Source organism: Balaenoptera borealis, assembly GCF_965194805.1.
Source record: "Balaenoptera borealis genome assembly, chromosome: 12".
Classification (NCBI taxonomy): Eukaryota; Metazoa; Chordata; class Mammalia; order Artiodactyla; family Balaenopteridae; genus Balaenoptera; species Balaenoptera borealis.
This window is the reverse complement of record NC_138869.1, coordinates 83,597,264-83,609,787: the sequence shown is the minus strand read 5'-3', so window position 1 is coordinate 83,609,787 and position 12,524 is coordinate 83,597,264. Positions and strand designations below refer to the sequence as shown.

Below are 12,524 nucleotides of genomic sequence, written 5' to 3'. Positions count from 1 at the left end.
AAGTCTTTCTAATATACTGTTATGGGGACAGATTTTACTTGGACCCCTTTATGAACTTTCACCAAGAATTCTTTCTACCAGAATTGTTGATCTGAATTTATTTGTATATAATGTATTTATTTTATGAAGGATGTTACAGTGAAATCTTCAGAGGAAAATTTTCATTCTATAAACTTAGACTTTATAAACTTTAACTTTATAAACTTAGGCTCATTTCTTACACTACCAACCAAAGTAAGCTTAGCCAGATATTTGAAAAAAAAAATTAGTTTCTTTTGTTATATATTATTATATCAATTTCTCTCTAAATTAAATTACTCTTTGCTGTTGCTTGCTTCAGTTGACTTTTGGGGAGACTGATGAATAAAAATGTTGGATTTTTGGATTACAGATAAGTCAAAGGAGGTTATACCTAGATGAAAAGAAATTCATTTTTTATCCATTAAGTATGTTTTACTGTGAGTCTTTTTAGGGAGACCATGTGCTCTTTGAAGTTAAATTGTTACTTTTTCAATCCTATGATAAAGTTTTCAGATTTTATCCTGGTCTGGGAAGATTTTAAACAGGATATGGTCCAATTTATGTTTGAATCTGATTTACGCTGTATGGGCAATTGACTGTTAGGAGGACAAAGGTGGAAGCAGAGAGATTAACTGTTAAAACATTGCAATATTTGTCTTTTTGAATTATGGTTTTCTCTAGGTATATGCCCAGTAGTGGGATTGCTGGGTCATGTGGTAGTTCTATTTTTAGTTTTTTGAGGAACCTCCATACTGTTCTCCATAGTGGCTGTATCAATTTACATTCCCACCAACAGTGCAAGAGGGTTCCCTTTTCTCCACACCCTCTCCAGCAGTTGTTGTTTGTAGATTTTCTAATGATGCCCATTCTAACCCGTGTGAGGTGGTACCGCATTGTAGTTTTGATTTGCATTTCTCTAATGATTAGTGATGTTGAGCAGCTTTTCATGTGCCTCTTGGCCATCTGTATGTCTTCTTTGGAGAAATGTCTATTTAGGTCTTCTGCCCATTTTTGGATTGGATTGGATTTTTTGTTTTTTTAATATTGAGCTGCATGAGCTGTTTATATATTTTGGAGATTAATCCTTTGTCTGTTGATTCATTTGCAAATATTTTCTCACAATTTGAGGTTGTCTTTTCATCTTGTTTACAGTTTCCTTTGCTGTGCAAAAGCTTTTAAGTTTCATTAGGTCCCATTTGTTTATTTTTTTTATTTCCATTGCTCTAGGAGGTGGGTCAAAAAAGATCTTGCTGTGATTTATATCAGAGTGTTCTTCCTATGTTTTCCTCTAAGAGTTTTATAGTGTCCGGTCTTACATTTAGGTCTTTAATCCATTTTGAGTTTATTTTTGTGTACGGTGTTAGGGAGTGTTCTAATTTCATTCTTCTACATGTAGCTGTCCAGTTTTCCCAGCACCACTTATTGAAGAGACTGTCTTTTCTCCGTTGTATATCCTTGCCTCCTTTGTCATAGATTAGTTGACCATAAGTGCGTGGGTTTATCTCTGGGCTTTCTATCCTGTTCCATTGATCTGTATTTCTGTTTTTGTGCCAGTACCATATCGTCTTGATTACTGTAGCTTTGCCAATGTTCACTGCAGCACTATTTACAATAGCCAGGTCATGGAAGCAACCTAAATGCCTATCGACAGACAAATGGATAAAGAAGATGTGGTACATATATACAGTGAAATATTACTCAGCCATTAAAAGGAACGAAATTGGGTCATTTGTAGAGATGTGGATGGACTTAGAGACTGTGATACAGAGTGAAGTAAGTCAGAAGGAGAAAAACAAATATTGTAGATTAATACATATATGTGGAATCTAGAAAAATGGTACAGATGGAACCAGTTTGCAAGGCAGAAACAGAGACACAGATGTAGAGAACAAACGTATGGACACCACGGGGGGAAAGCGAGGGGGGCAGGTGGTGGTGGGATGAATTTGGAGATTGGGATTGACATATATACACTAATATGTATAAAACAGATAACTAATAAGAACCTGCTGTATAAAAAATAAATTAATTTAATTAAATTAAAAAAACATTGCAATAACATTGCAATATTTCAGGTGACACATGCTGATGGCTTAGATTGGGGTAGGATGATGGAAGAGGAAAGAAGTGGTTAAATAGATGTTGAAGAAGAGCCAACATGATTTGCTGGTGCGCTGGGCAAAAGGGACGAGTTCAAAGGTCACTGACTTGAGCAACTGGGTGAAGAGTGGTATAATTTAGTGAGTGAGGACAACAGAGAAAAGAGTAGGCTTATGGGGAACCTTTCTCAAAGGCTCTCATTTTTTTCTTATTTCGTATCTCATTTACTTTTTAAAGAAAGTGTGTAAAGCATTGGCCGGCCTCTTTGTCCTGATATTTTTCTGTTTCTTAAGTGGTTTATTAACTTATTCTGTTACTTATAAGAAAATAACTCTGACCTGAAGAACAAATAATTTCTCATCTCAACTTTTTCCAGGACCTAGGCTTTTAATTCTAAGGTTATCATTGATGATATCTATTTTATTATCTCCCATATCCAATCAATGATGGTATTCTACAGATATACTTTGGTTTTTTTCCTGTTCTTTTTCATTATAGTTTATTACAAGATATTGAATGTAGTTTCCTGTGCTATACAGTAAATCCTTGTTGTTTATTTTATATATGGTAGTATGCATCTGTTAATCTCATGTTGCCAATTTATCCCACCCCCCTTCCCCTTCGGTAACCATAAGTTTGTTTTCTACATCTGTTTCTATTTTGTAAATAAGTTCATTTGTATTATTTTTTAGATTTCACATATAAGTGATATATAATATTTGTCTTTCTCTGACTTCACTTAGTATGATAATCTCTAGGTCCATCCATGTTGCTGCAAATGGCATTACTTCATTATTTTTTTTATGGCTGAGTAATAGTCCATTGTGTATATATACCACACCTTCTTTATCCATTCATCTGTCAGTGAACACTTGGGTTGTTTCCATGTCTTGGCTATTGTAAACAGTGCTGCCATGAACATTGGAGTGCATGTATCTTTTCAAATTAGAACTTTTGTCTTTTCTGGATATATGCCTGGGAGTGGGATTGCTGGATCATATGGTAACTCTATTTTTAGTTTTTAAGGAACCTCCATACTATTTTCCACAGTGGCTGCTTTATGGATACACTTTGTTTGGAATATTTCTTGTTTGTCTCCTTTCTGCTACATTCTCACTTTGGCACTTCCACATGGTTCTCTATAACAGCTTCTGTACTGGCTTCCTAAATATTTGATATATACAATTAGGGGGTCAAAAGTACCCTTGCCTCTCCTCTCTACCTTTACACTTCCTACTGATCCTTAAATATTCCATCACATCTCCTACAAGACATTCAATCTCCCCTCCAGCACACAATGATTTTCCCACTGTCTGAATCACTATTCCATGTGATTTTCTGATTTATAATTTTAATAAAAATGTGCTTCTTAGTGATTGGTACTGAACTGCTTCAGGTATGTATTTCCTGTTCTTCCAAGCAGCTTCTATAGGAGAGGAAAATATTGTGTTTTTTATTGATTTGGTGTATTACTTAGCATCTAGTACACAACAGAACATAGAGAAGAGTTCCAATAAATGCCTGCTACACTGGATTGATGTATCTTTTCTGGAAATCAGAACTTGTTGAGCCTGTTGACTCAATGACATCTTGTCTAATACATTAGAATCTTGAATTTAATTTCAAAAACTACTCTAATTTTTTGGCTCATTAATCAAACCTCATTATTATACTCCAAAAATTTAGCTCAAATATTAGAACATAGAGCTGGTGGCCTTATTCATTTATTAGCAGGAGTTCAGGATCACTTTTGTAGTCTCCAAAAGAAGATGATTCCTTCTGGTCCAATGAACTAGTGGGTGTTAATCTCAGATTGGCTATTGTCTCCATGCTAGGAAAAGACATGTGAGTTAGGAAGGGAGGAGGGCAATAGATTTCTACAATGAAAATGAGCTTGGACTTTTAGGTCAGGCAGGTTAAAATACTTCTAATTATGCAATTAACTAAATGTGTAATTTTGGGTAAAGTATTCTCTCTGAGTCTCAGTTTCTTTTTCTATAATATGAGAATAATAATGCCTGGTTAACAGAGTAGTTATAAGGATTAAGTAAATTAATGTGGATAAAGAACTTAGCCCGGTTTCTGGCACCAAGTCAGCCTCACGACATGGTAGTTATCGTAGTTATTGTATTGTATTGTAAGAATCCTGATTCTTTCAGTCAAAAGTAAAAGTAAAAGCCACCCTTCTTCATCCACTTGGGAGATTGCATCAGGCCCTCCCTCCACCTCTCCTGTTTCTATATTTCAACCTCATTTAGTTCTGCTGAAGAGGTTTCCACATTCTGTGGGGTGCACATGAACCCAGAGCTGTTGGCTCTTCCCAGCTTTACCACCAGAGAGGCCATTTCTCTTTCCCCTTAGTTTCAATTCAAAAGTTCAGGTGACTACAGTGTAATTTGCTAAGAGAGTAGAACTTAAGTGTTCTCACCCAACAAAAGAAAGGAGTGAATATGTGAGGTGACAGATGTATTAGTTCGTTCAATGGGGGAATCCTGTCACAATGTGTACGTATATCAAATCATCATATTCTATGCTTTAAATATCTTAAAATTTTAGTTTTCGATTATACCTCATAAAACTGGAAAAGGGGAAGGATTTTGACCAACGAAGGCAGGTTGGATCCCTTGCTCACCCTTTGGCAAAAGGCTTGTGAGACTGCAATTCGCAGCTCTCACTAGGACCACTTAGTGTGGTGGGTGAGGAGAACGGTTCTCAGAAGAGATGTGGTGGATTTCCTGGAACAAAGGAGAAAGGAGGTCAGGTAGACAAACAGTTGACACCTACGACAGCTATTCTTGTTGTCACCATCAGCATCATTACAGGATTCGATTTCTTAAACACCTCACATAGTCCAGTGTGGTCTGAGAGTGTCAGTAGATTTCAACGGCAGTTGACAAAAGAAAGTTTAAACTGGAGTTTAAAAAAAAAAAGCCTCAGTATTACTAGAGTTAAGAAGTCTATGGCCACTCTTATTCTTCGGGGGAAAACATTTTGGCATCTGGACAATCTGAGACTGTGGTCAAGTGCAGCTATTATCATTAAGACCTCCCCAAAGTTTAGTTAAATTCATTTAAGTTGTAGGTGTTTCTATATGAATGTTTTATACACAGTGGTAAAAACTTCTAAATCAAATTTGTAAGTATATTTTTTTCATCCTTTGTAATGATGTTCTTTTGACAAAAAGTATTATATTTTCCCTATACTAGGTAAAATTTAATGCCAGAATAACGGAAACTGCTGATATTTTGTTTATACTTTTCAAAAGTTATCTTTCAGGAGACTTCTGCAGTGATTATTGTTTCCTCTCTCTTCTCATATGGTTTCCATTTAGGTCCAATTATGTTGCAAACAACTCTTTTAATTTTTTTGTTTATTTATTAATTTTGGTGTGTTTTGCTCAGAACAATGAGCAGGTCTCTCCTCTTCCCTGTAACTATAGGATTCTTATTAGTATTAATCAGATACATGAAATAGAGCTGGGATTCAAATCCTTAAGCTGGAATTCAAATCCTTAAGCTAGGATTTCTTGAAACGGTTGAAAGGCAACCATAAGAGTCAAAGACTGCAAGTGGGAAGAGTGGATATTGGAATTTAAGGAATACTGAATACTGATACTTGACTAGCAAAACTTTTTAGGCTATTGATATGAGGATCAAAATTTTCTCTGAAGTTACTGCTGTTGCTATGTGGACATAGAAGGGGTCATGCTCCCTTGCCGTCTGTGTATGTTCTTATGAGATATAGAATCCCAAGGCTTCAGGAGTATAGAGGAGAGAGAAATGTTTATGAATCTGTAAAGTTTTGGAAGCCTTCATGAAAAAGCTTGACTTAAGTTCATTTATGTTTTTAATATAAAGTTTGGGATAATAATTTCAATAATTCCCTTTTCTCTTTGCCTAGAAAATTGCGAGGTGCTCTGGGGTTTACATAGCTGGATAGTCACATTTTCATTAAATATTAACTAACAATATCAAAGTTGAATAGCCACAGAAGACAAGAGTACAAAATCATTTACAAGGCAGCAGTATCTATTGTGTCAAAATGATGAACAGAAAGGCGGCTGGGTGTTCAGTGGAGAAGAGACCCCCATGCGATGAGACCCCCCTTTGCCCCCTTCTTGAAGGCAAAGGAACTCCTTAAAACTTAAAGTTTTTAAGAGTGAAGAGCAGAATAAGGGCGATGATATTTTAAGTGACAGGTGAGGAACACATCTGTTTCTTGGCAGAGTGAGTAGATTCATCAGGCTGGAGCAGAGGACTTATATAAGGAAGTCGGGGGATGAGGCTTTATTTATTTCTTAGTTACATTACAGTTCATGCATTGTGTTGTTCTGTAGGTTTTGACAAATATATAATGACATGTATCCATCCTTATAGTATTACACATAAGACTTTTACAGACCTAAAAATCTCCTGTGCTCCATAGGCAATAAGTTTTAATCTCATTTTCACAAGGAACTTTCCTGAACATTGTGGTAACGTATTGTCTGAAAAGTTCTATTCAACAATATAGACAAAATAAAAAGATTATCCCAGTAACATTGGCCATGAAGGAAAGAATTGATTTCAGTTATACTGCTAACTGGGTTTGGTGTGACTTTATACTCATCACCTGATTTTCTTTCTTTCTTTTTTTTTTTAAAAAACATGTTTTTTAAAATAAATTTATTTTATTTATTTATTTATTTTTGGCTGCGTTGGGTCTTTGTCGCTGCACGTGGGCTTTCTCTAGTTGTGGCGAGCAGGAGCTACACTTCGTTGCGGTGCGTGGGCTTCTCATTGCGGTGGCTTCTCTTGTTGCAGAACACAGTCTCTAGGTGTGTGGGCTTCAGTAGTTGTGGCATGTGGGCTCAGTAGTTGTGGCTCGCAGGCTCTGGAGCACAGGCTCAGTAGTTGTGGCACACGGGCTTAGTTACTCCATGGCATGTGGGATCTTCCCGGACCAGGGTTCGAACCCATGTCCCCTGCATTGGCGGGCGGATTCTTTAACCGTTGCGCCACCAGGGAAGCCCTGGTTTTATTTTTAAGAAGTATTTTTTTTCTTACTTCCATATACTACCTGGTAAGTTAGAAAATTTAGATTTAAGTGAAAATGACTAATAAACCCACCTTCCACTGGTGAGCTGACATTTTTAGTGTGCATCTTTCCTATTTTCTGTTTTTGTGCATGCATTATTTTTATTAAAAATAAATGGGGCATATTATTTTATATCCATCTTTTTTCAACCAATACATAATGAACAGAATTCATTGTAATTCAGTGCTCTGCTACAATGTGCTTTTTAATGGCTATATAATAATCCACTGTATGGGTCATAGACCTCATAAATTCATGGATTATCATAATATAGTCATTATGAAATGTAGGAGTTTTGCTTTTTTATTGCAGGTGAAGAACTAAGAATCAAACAGGTGGAGTGATGTCATTTAATGGAAAGAAACTGGACGTGATCAGGAGCCTTCCTTTGTCCTAATTCAACCTCTAACTCCATTTAGTTATCTAATCTTGAGTTTTGTTATTTTATTGCAACCATTTATTGCAACCATTCACAATTGTCTTTTTTTCTCTCTTTTTCACTCTCTCTTTTTCTCTGTCTAACCTCAGGCACACAGATTTAAATTAATTACAATCTTTGGTTCATAACAGATTCATATCATTGGGCCAAGAATGACCCCCTTTAATTTCATTCTTTTTTGGTGTTAATATTATGTATGAAACATCTGTGAATTCCCCACTCACACAGTAGACTCTTTAAGGGTGTCTGCTAGTCAAAATTTAAGTTGTCATTTTTTAACACAAAGGCCATAAGTTTTATTTACCATTATGTCTCTAGCACCTACGATAGTGTCTGGTGCATACTGTTGCTTAGAGCGGACAATATGTATTGCTCGGTTGAATGGCCTTCACGTGGACCTGCTGCCTGGATGAACCTTTACTGGTAGAGGAGACTATTGTCAACACTTGCTAAAGTGTGGACATTAGCAAAAGAGGCAGGCGATTAATATAAACTTACGCCATTGAAGTTGGTAATGACTGTAAATGGAGAATAAAGCAAATATATTCACTGGAAAACTAGGCAGCAGGGAACGACTGAACAAAAACTTTATTAAATGTGAGTTAAAAAAACAAAAGTGAACAAAACCCTTATTACATATTGTGATGAAAGCACAATGCTTGGAACTTAGCACCCTCAGGGAATGCATACCTTTGTCTCTGCAATAACAGAGAGATGGGGAAGGGAAGCTCGAAATATCGTCACTTTTCAAATGAAGATATGAAACTCAGAAGAGTTACATGACCTCTCAAGGTCACACAGCTACTAAGTGGAACCTCTAGGATTCACAGTTTATCTGCTTGACCACGAAGGTATGAGCCTTAATGCATGATGATTAATTGTCTGAAAATGGTATTAGAGGTCTTCAGAAAATTTGAGAAAAGATCCCTTCTGAAATACCTTTATTATTCAAACTGTTTCCCAATCGAGGAAGACGATTTCCATTTTAGGAAACCATATGTAGATGGCATATACTAAACTGTGGAACTTCTACTCTTTCTTGTTCCTTTGTCTGGTACTTCATGGCCGCAGAGTATCTTTGTTATCCCTGTATTGTATACATATCAGCCAGAAGATGAACTCCACTGGCATTAATTTTTTTTGCAAAGACCTTTTTTCTCTGTCTTGACTTGATATTTCTACTTTACTCTCCCTGGTGGGAATTGTTGTTTGCAGTGGATTTCCTCTTCTCCCTGGAGTTAGTAGGTCATCTGTGCTGTACTGCCAGTGTACCTGATTCCATCTTTATGCTGTTACAGAATTATAGTAGAGAACACAGTGGATTGGCGACCCCAAGACAAGATTGTCCTTAGCTCCTCTTCATACGAGCCTCACGAAGCAGAAGTCCTCACTGTGAAAGAAGTCAGGGGCCACCATATTAGCATCCAAGAACGGCTCAGACACCGGCACATCGGTAAGGCTTTGGTTTGTTAGTTAAGGGAAGTGAATGAGCCAAGAAAAACGTGTTCGGCAACCTGCCTTGGGACCTTGGATCTGATTGGCGTTCAGAGGGGATGGATAATATTTTACTGCTGCCCTAGGCCTCATCCTTAGAAGGCTTTATCTCCATCCCCTCATTAATTTTATTGCCTAATTAAAAAAAATACTTTGATGTGAGGGAATTTTTAAACTTTTTATTTATAATGGCAAGCCTAGAAGCAGGCAGAAGGGTTAAGAACCTTGTTCAAGGTCACCGGGCATTTTCATGGCTAAGCCAGAATAAATCTCATGGGAGATGAGTTTCCAGTTCATTTCCTGGCATATTGAATCCCACAGCCACTTAGAATGTGGTAGTTATTGTAAATAATGACTCCTTTTTCCATCCTTAGGAATGTGTCCTTCCTGACATGAAGTTCATTTTATCAATTGACTACTACTACTGCCCCAAAATATAAATAAATAAATAAAAGCCAAATACCTTTTTCTTGAAAAAAAAAAAAAGTACTGAATATTTTAATACAGTATACACACTTAAAATATATTGCATTTAAATAATAAATAACCATATTTCCCGCTTCAGCCTAATAAATAAATTTAACCCAGGAAATATAGCTAATAAGTAAAAAACATGGACATAAAGGGATTAGGGGATATCTCTTGTCTCTGATATGTGAGAGGGAAATACATGCTTTCAGCAGGACTGTATCTAAAGCTATCTCTAAATCATGGTTTTAAGGATGATTTTGTTTCTAAAGAGTGGCGGGGAAAAGAGACATCGTTAGCAATCCTTGCCTATAATACGCAACGTACAATGCAATGTGGGGTGGGCAGTGGAACAAACCAGCAAGACTGGGGAGGCTCTTTCTGGGAGTGATGAGTTCCAGACCCGCCAGGAGAGGGCGCTGCCGCTGCTGCTTCAGTCCTATCACTGCCTCAGTGGATCTGCGATTCCTCACTCTCTCAAAGAGGTTCAGGAACAATGCACAACCAAAGGCGGGAATCTCACACTGAGGAATTGAAGGAAGGAGGCTGGGGACCCCACTAATTGGACCGGTCTGCCCTGACATCCCTGTCCCGATACCCATAGTGATTGAGGAGGAATGAATTCTTGCTCAAACACGCTCACTCTGATCCCAATGAGAGACCAGTGAACCGGCTTTTCATTTCTCAGCTGACGTTTGTGGAGGACGCCCGAGGAAAAGCAGACCTTAATGTTGGGAGGACTTCCGCGGGGAAAGGAGTGTTTTCATTTGTCAGGTTCGCTGGGTCCCCAGCTGGCGATCTCCGAAATAGGTTTTTAAAAATTTTTCCTTTCCCAACTCCCGTTGCCCCAGGAAGTGTCCACGTCATGGAGGATGGCCGACACATTCGTTTGGCTTCAGAGGTTGGACTTCTGACCCGAAACATACAAATCCAGGGTGATACATCATGCGGGGGGAGACTACTTGTGGGGTCCTTCAGGAAGTCCAGCGTGGAAGAATTTTCAGGTAACTGAAATTTTAAGTTACAAAGCACTACCAATTGGAGGCTATGCATCTGGGACACTCAGAAATTCCAACGGTGGGAATTTTCATTTATAAAACAAAATATTTGAAATAGATGCTTCTCTGTGCTCTGAGAAGCTATGAATTTTCAGTCCTAGTCTGTGCTTAATTATCAGTATGATGTTAAAATAATATACTAGCTATCAGCACACAGGCACATTTTTACCTCAAAAAAAAAATATCTTCAGCAGATGTGAAATTTCCTCTGCTTTGAAATTATAGATGATTTAATGACCAATTGAATTTTATCTCTTTTCTGAATTTCTATTACTCTTTCCCAGTAGCATGCTCTATTTGATGGCAGGCCTCATCTCATGCTATAAATTAATAGTGTAAATTTAAATAAGAATGATTTCCATATTCTAGACTGCTTTAGGGATCAGTTAAATTTCTCTCATTTCTTTCAAGCTTTAGCTCTTCTGGAATGCTGCAAAGTTATTTGATTAGTACCTTTTTCTTAAACTTAGGTTCCTTAAAATTGATTCCCAAGTTGTTTCCTAGTCAAATAAAGCTCCATCTTAGAAACTCACTGCGTACATGAATATAGGCTCTGAGAAAGCCTAGAGCAAAGGATCTAACGGTTTCCCAAATATATTGAGCATGGAACACTTTTTGTGGGTATATCTGCTTTGCCAGTATGGTAAAGGGCAATGTTTGGACCTTAAAACAAAAGTTCGGGATTTCTGGTTCATAGAACAAGCTCTCTCTCCATAAGCTCCAGCTCCAGCAGTTCTCAACAGAAGTGATTTTGCTCTTCCCTCCTGGCCAAAGGACATTTGACAATATCTGGAGCCATTTTTGCTTATCACAGCTTTGGTGGAGCTTCTGGCATATAGTGGGTAGTTGCTCAACATTCTATAAGGCGCAGGACAGCCTCCCACAAGAAAGAATTATCTGGTCCAAAATGTCAGTCATGTTGAGGTGGAGGAACCCTGCTCTGGAAGGCTAGACAAAGGCTGAATCCCGGTTGTGGTTGTGTAAAACCAAAACTACCCTGCAGTTTATGAAGACAGAGAATTAGGGAAGGAGCGCAAGACAGGGCCCCTTTCCACGGTAACTGTAGTCCAGGCTGGAACCTGATCACCAGAGCAGGACAGAAGGCCGATTCTTACAGCTGAGCACCAAAGCCAGAGCCCAACCACCAGCAATGCTGGCTTGGTGCTGAGCCTCTGGCTTGCTGGTCAGGGCTCTTAAATCATCCCCGGGGAAGGGAAAGAGAATCTGTATTCGATGCTTCTTATGGACTAGGAACCACGATGGTTTTCATGCCTACTTTGTTTCATTTAATCCTAATATCTCTGTGAGAAAGACATTTTATCCTCATTTTTATAGATGAGGAAACTGAGTCTATAATAAAATAGCCTGCTAATTTATAAAACTCCATTATGAACTTCTGAACTTCTTGAGGGTAAGGTTGGGGTTTTCAGCCCTGGTTTCCTAATATGGTAACTGCTGAGTATTAGGTGCTCAATAAACGTGAGTGAATTAAATAAATGAAGAGTTAGAAAAGTCATCCAGCTTGCAAGTGGCAGAGGTAATATTCAAATTCAAGCCTGATTCTGAAGCCCTTGATAACCTTTTAATTTTATAATCACTTTAGATTTATTAAAAAGTTGCAAAGGTAGTATGGAGTGTTCCTGTGTACCTTTCATCCAGTTTCCTTTACTGTGAAAATCTGATAAAACTCTGATACATTTGTCAAAACCAGTAAATTAACACTGGTGCATTAGTGTTAACTGAACTCAAGACATTATACAGATTCCACATGTTTTTCCACTAATGTCCTCTTTCTGTTCCAGAATCCAATCCAGGTCCCGACACTGTATTAAGAACCCATGTGTTTTTCTGTAACATACTCCAGAGCC

The 12,524-nt window shown here is 37.7% G+C and overlaps 1 protein-coding gene across 19 annotated transcripts in view; it reads left to right on the top strand.

Moving 5' to 3' along the window:
• The window catches only part of PKHD1 (PKHD1 ciliary IPT domain containing fibrocystin/polyductin), a 476,353-nt gene that overhangs the window by 304,837 nt on the left and 158,992 nt on the right, over window positions 1–12,524 (top strand). For all 19 annotated transcript variants that reach the window (XM_082346239.1, XM_082346233.1, XM_082346232.1 and 16 more), the window contains 2 exons: window positions 8,935–9,089; window positions 10,450–10,602. In XM_082346239.1, coding sequence (XP_082202365.1) covers window positions 8,935–9,089; window positions 10,450–10,602 — 308 coding nt within the window. The remainder of the gene's footprint in view (window positions 1–8,934; window positions 9,090–10,449; window positions 10,603–12,524) is intronic.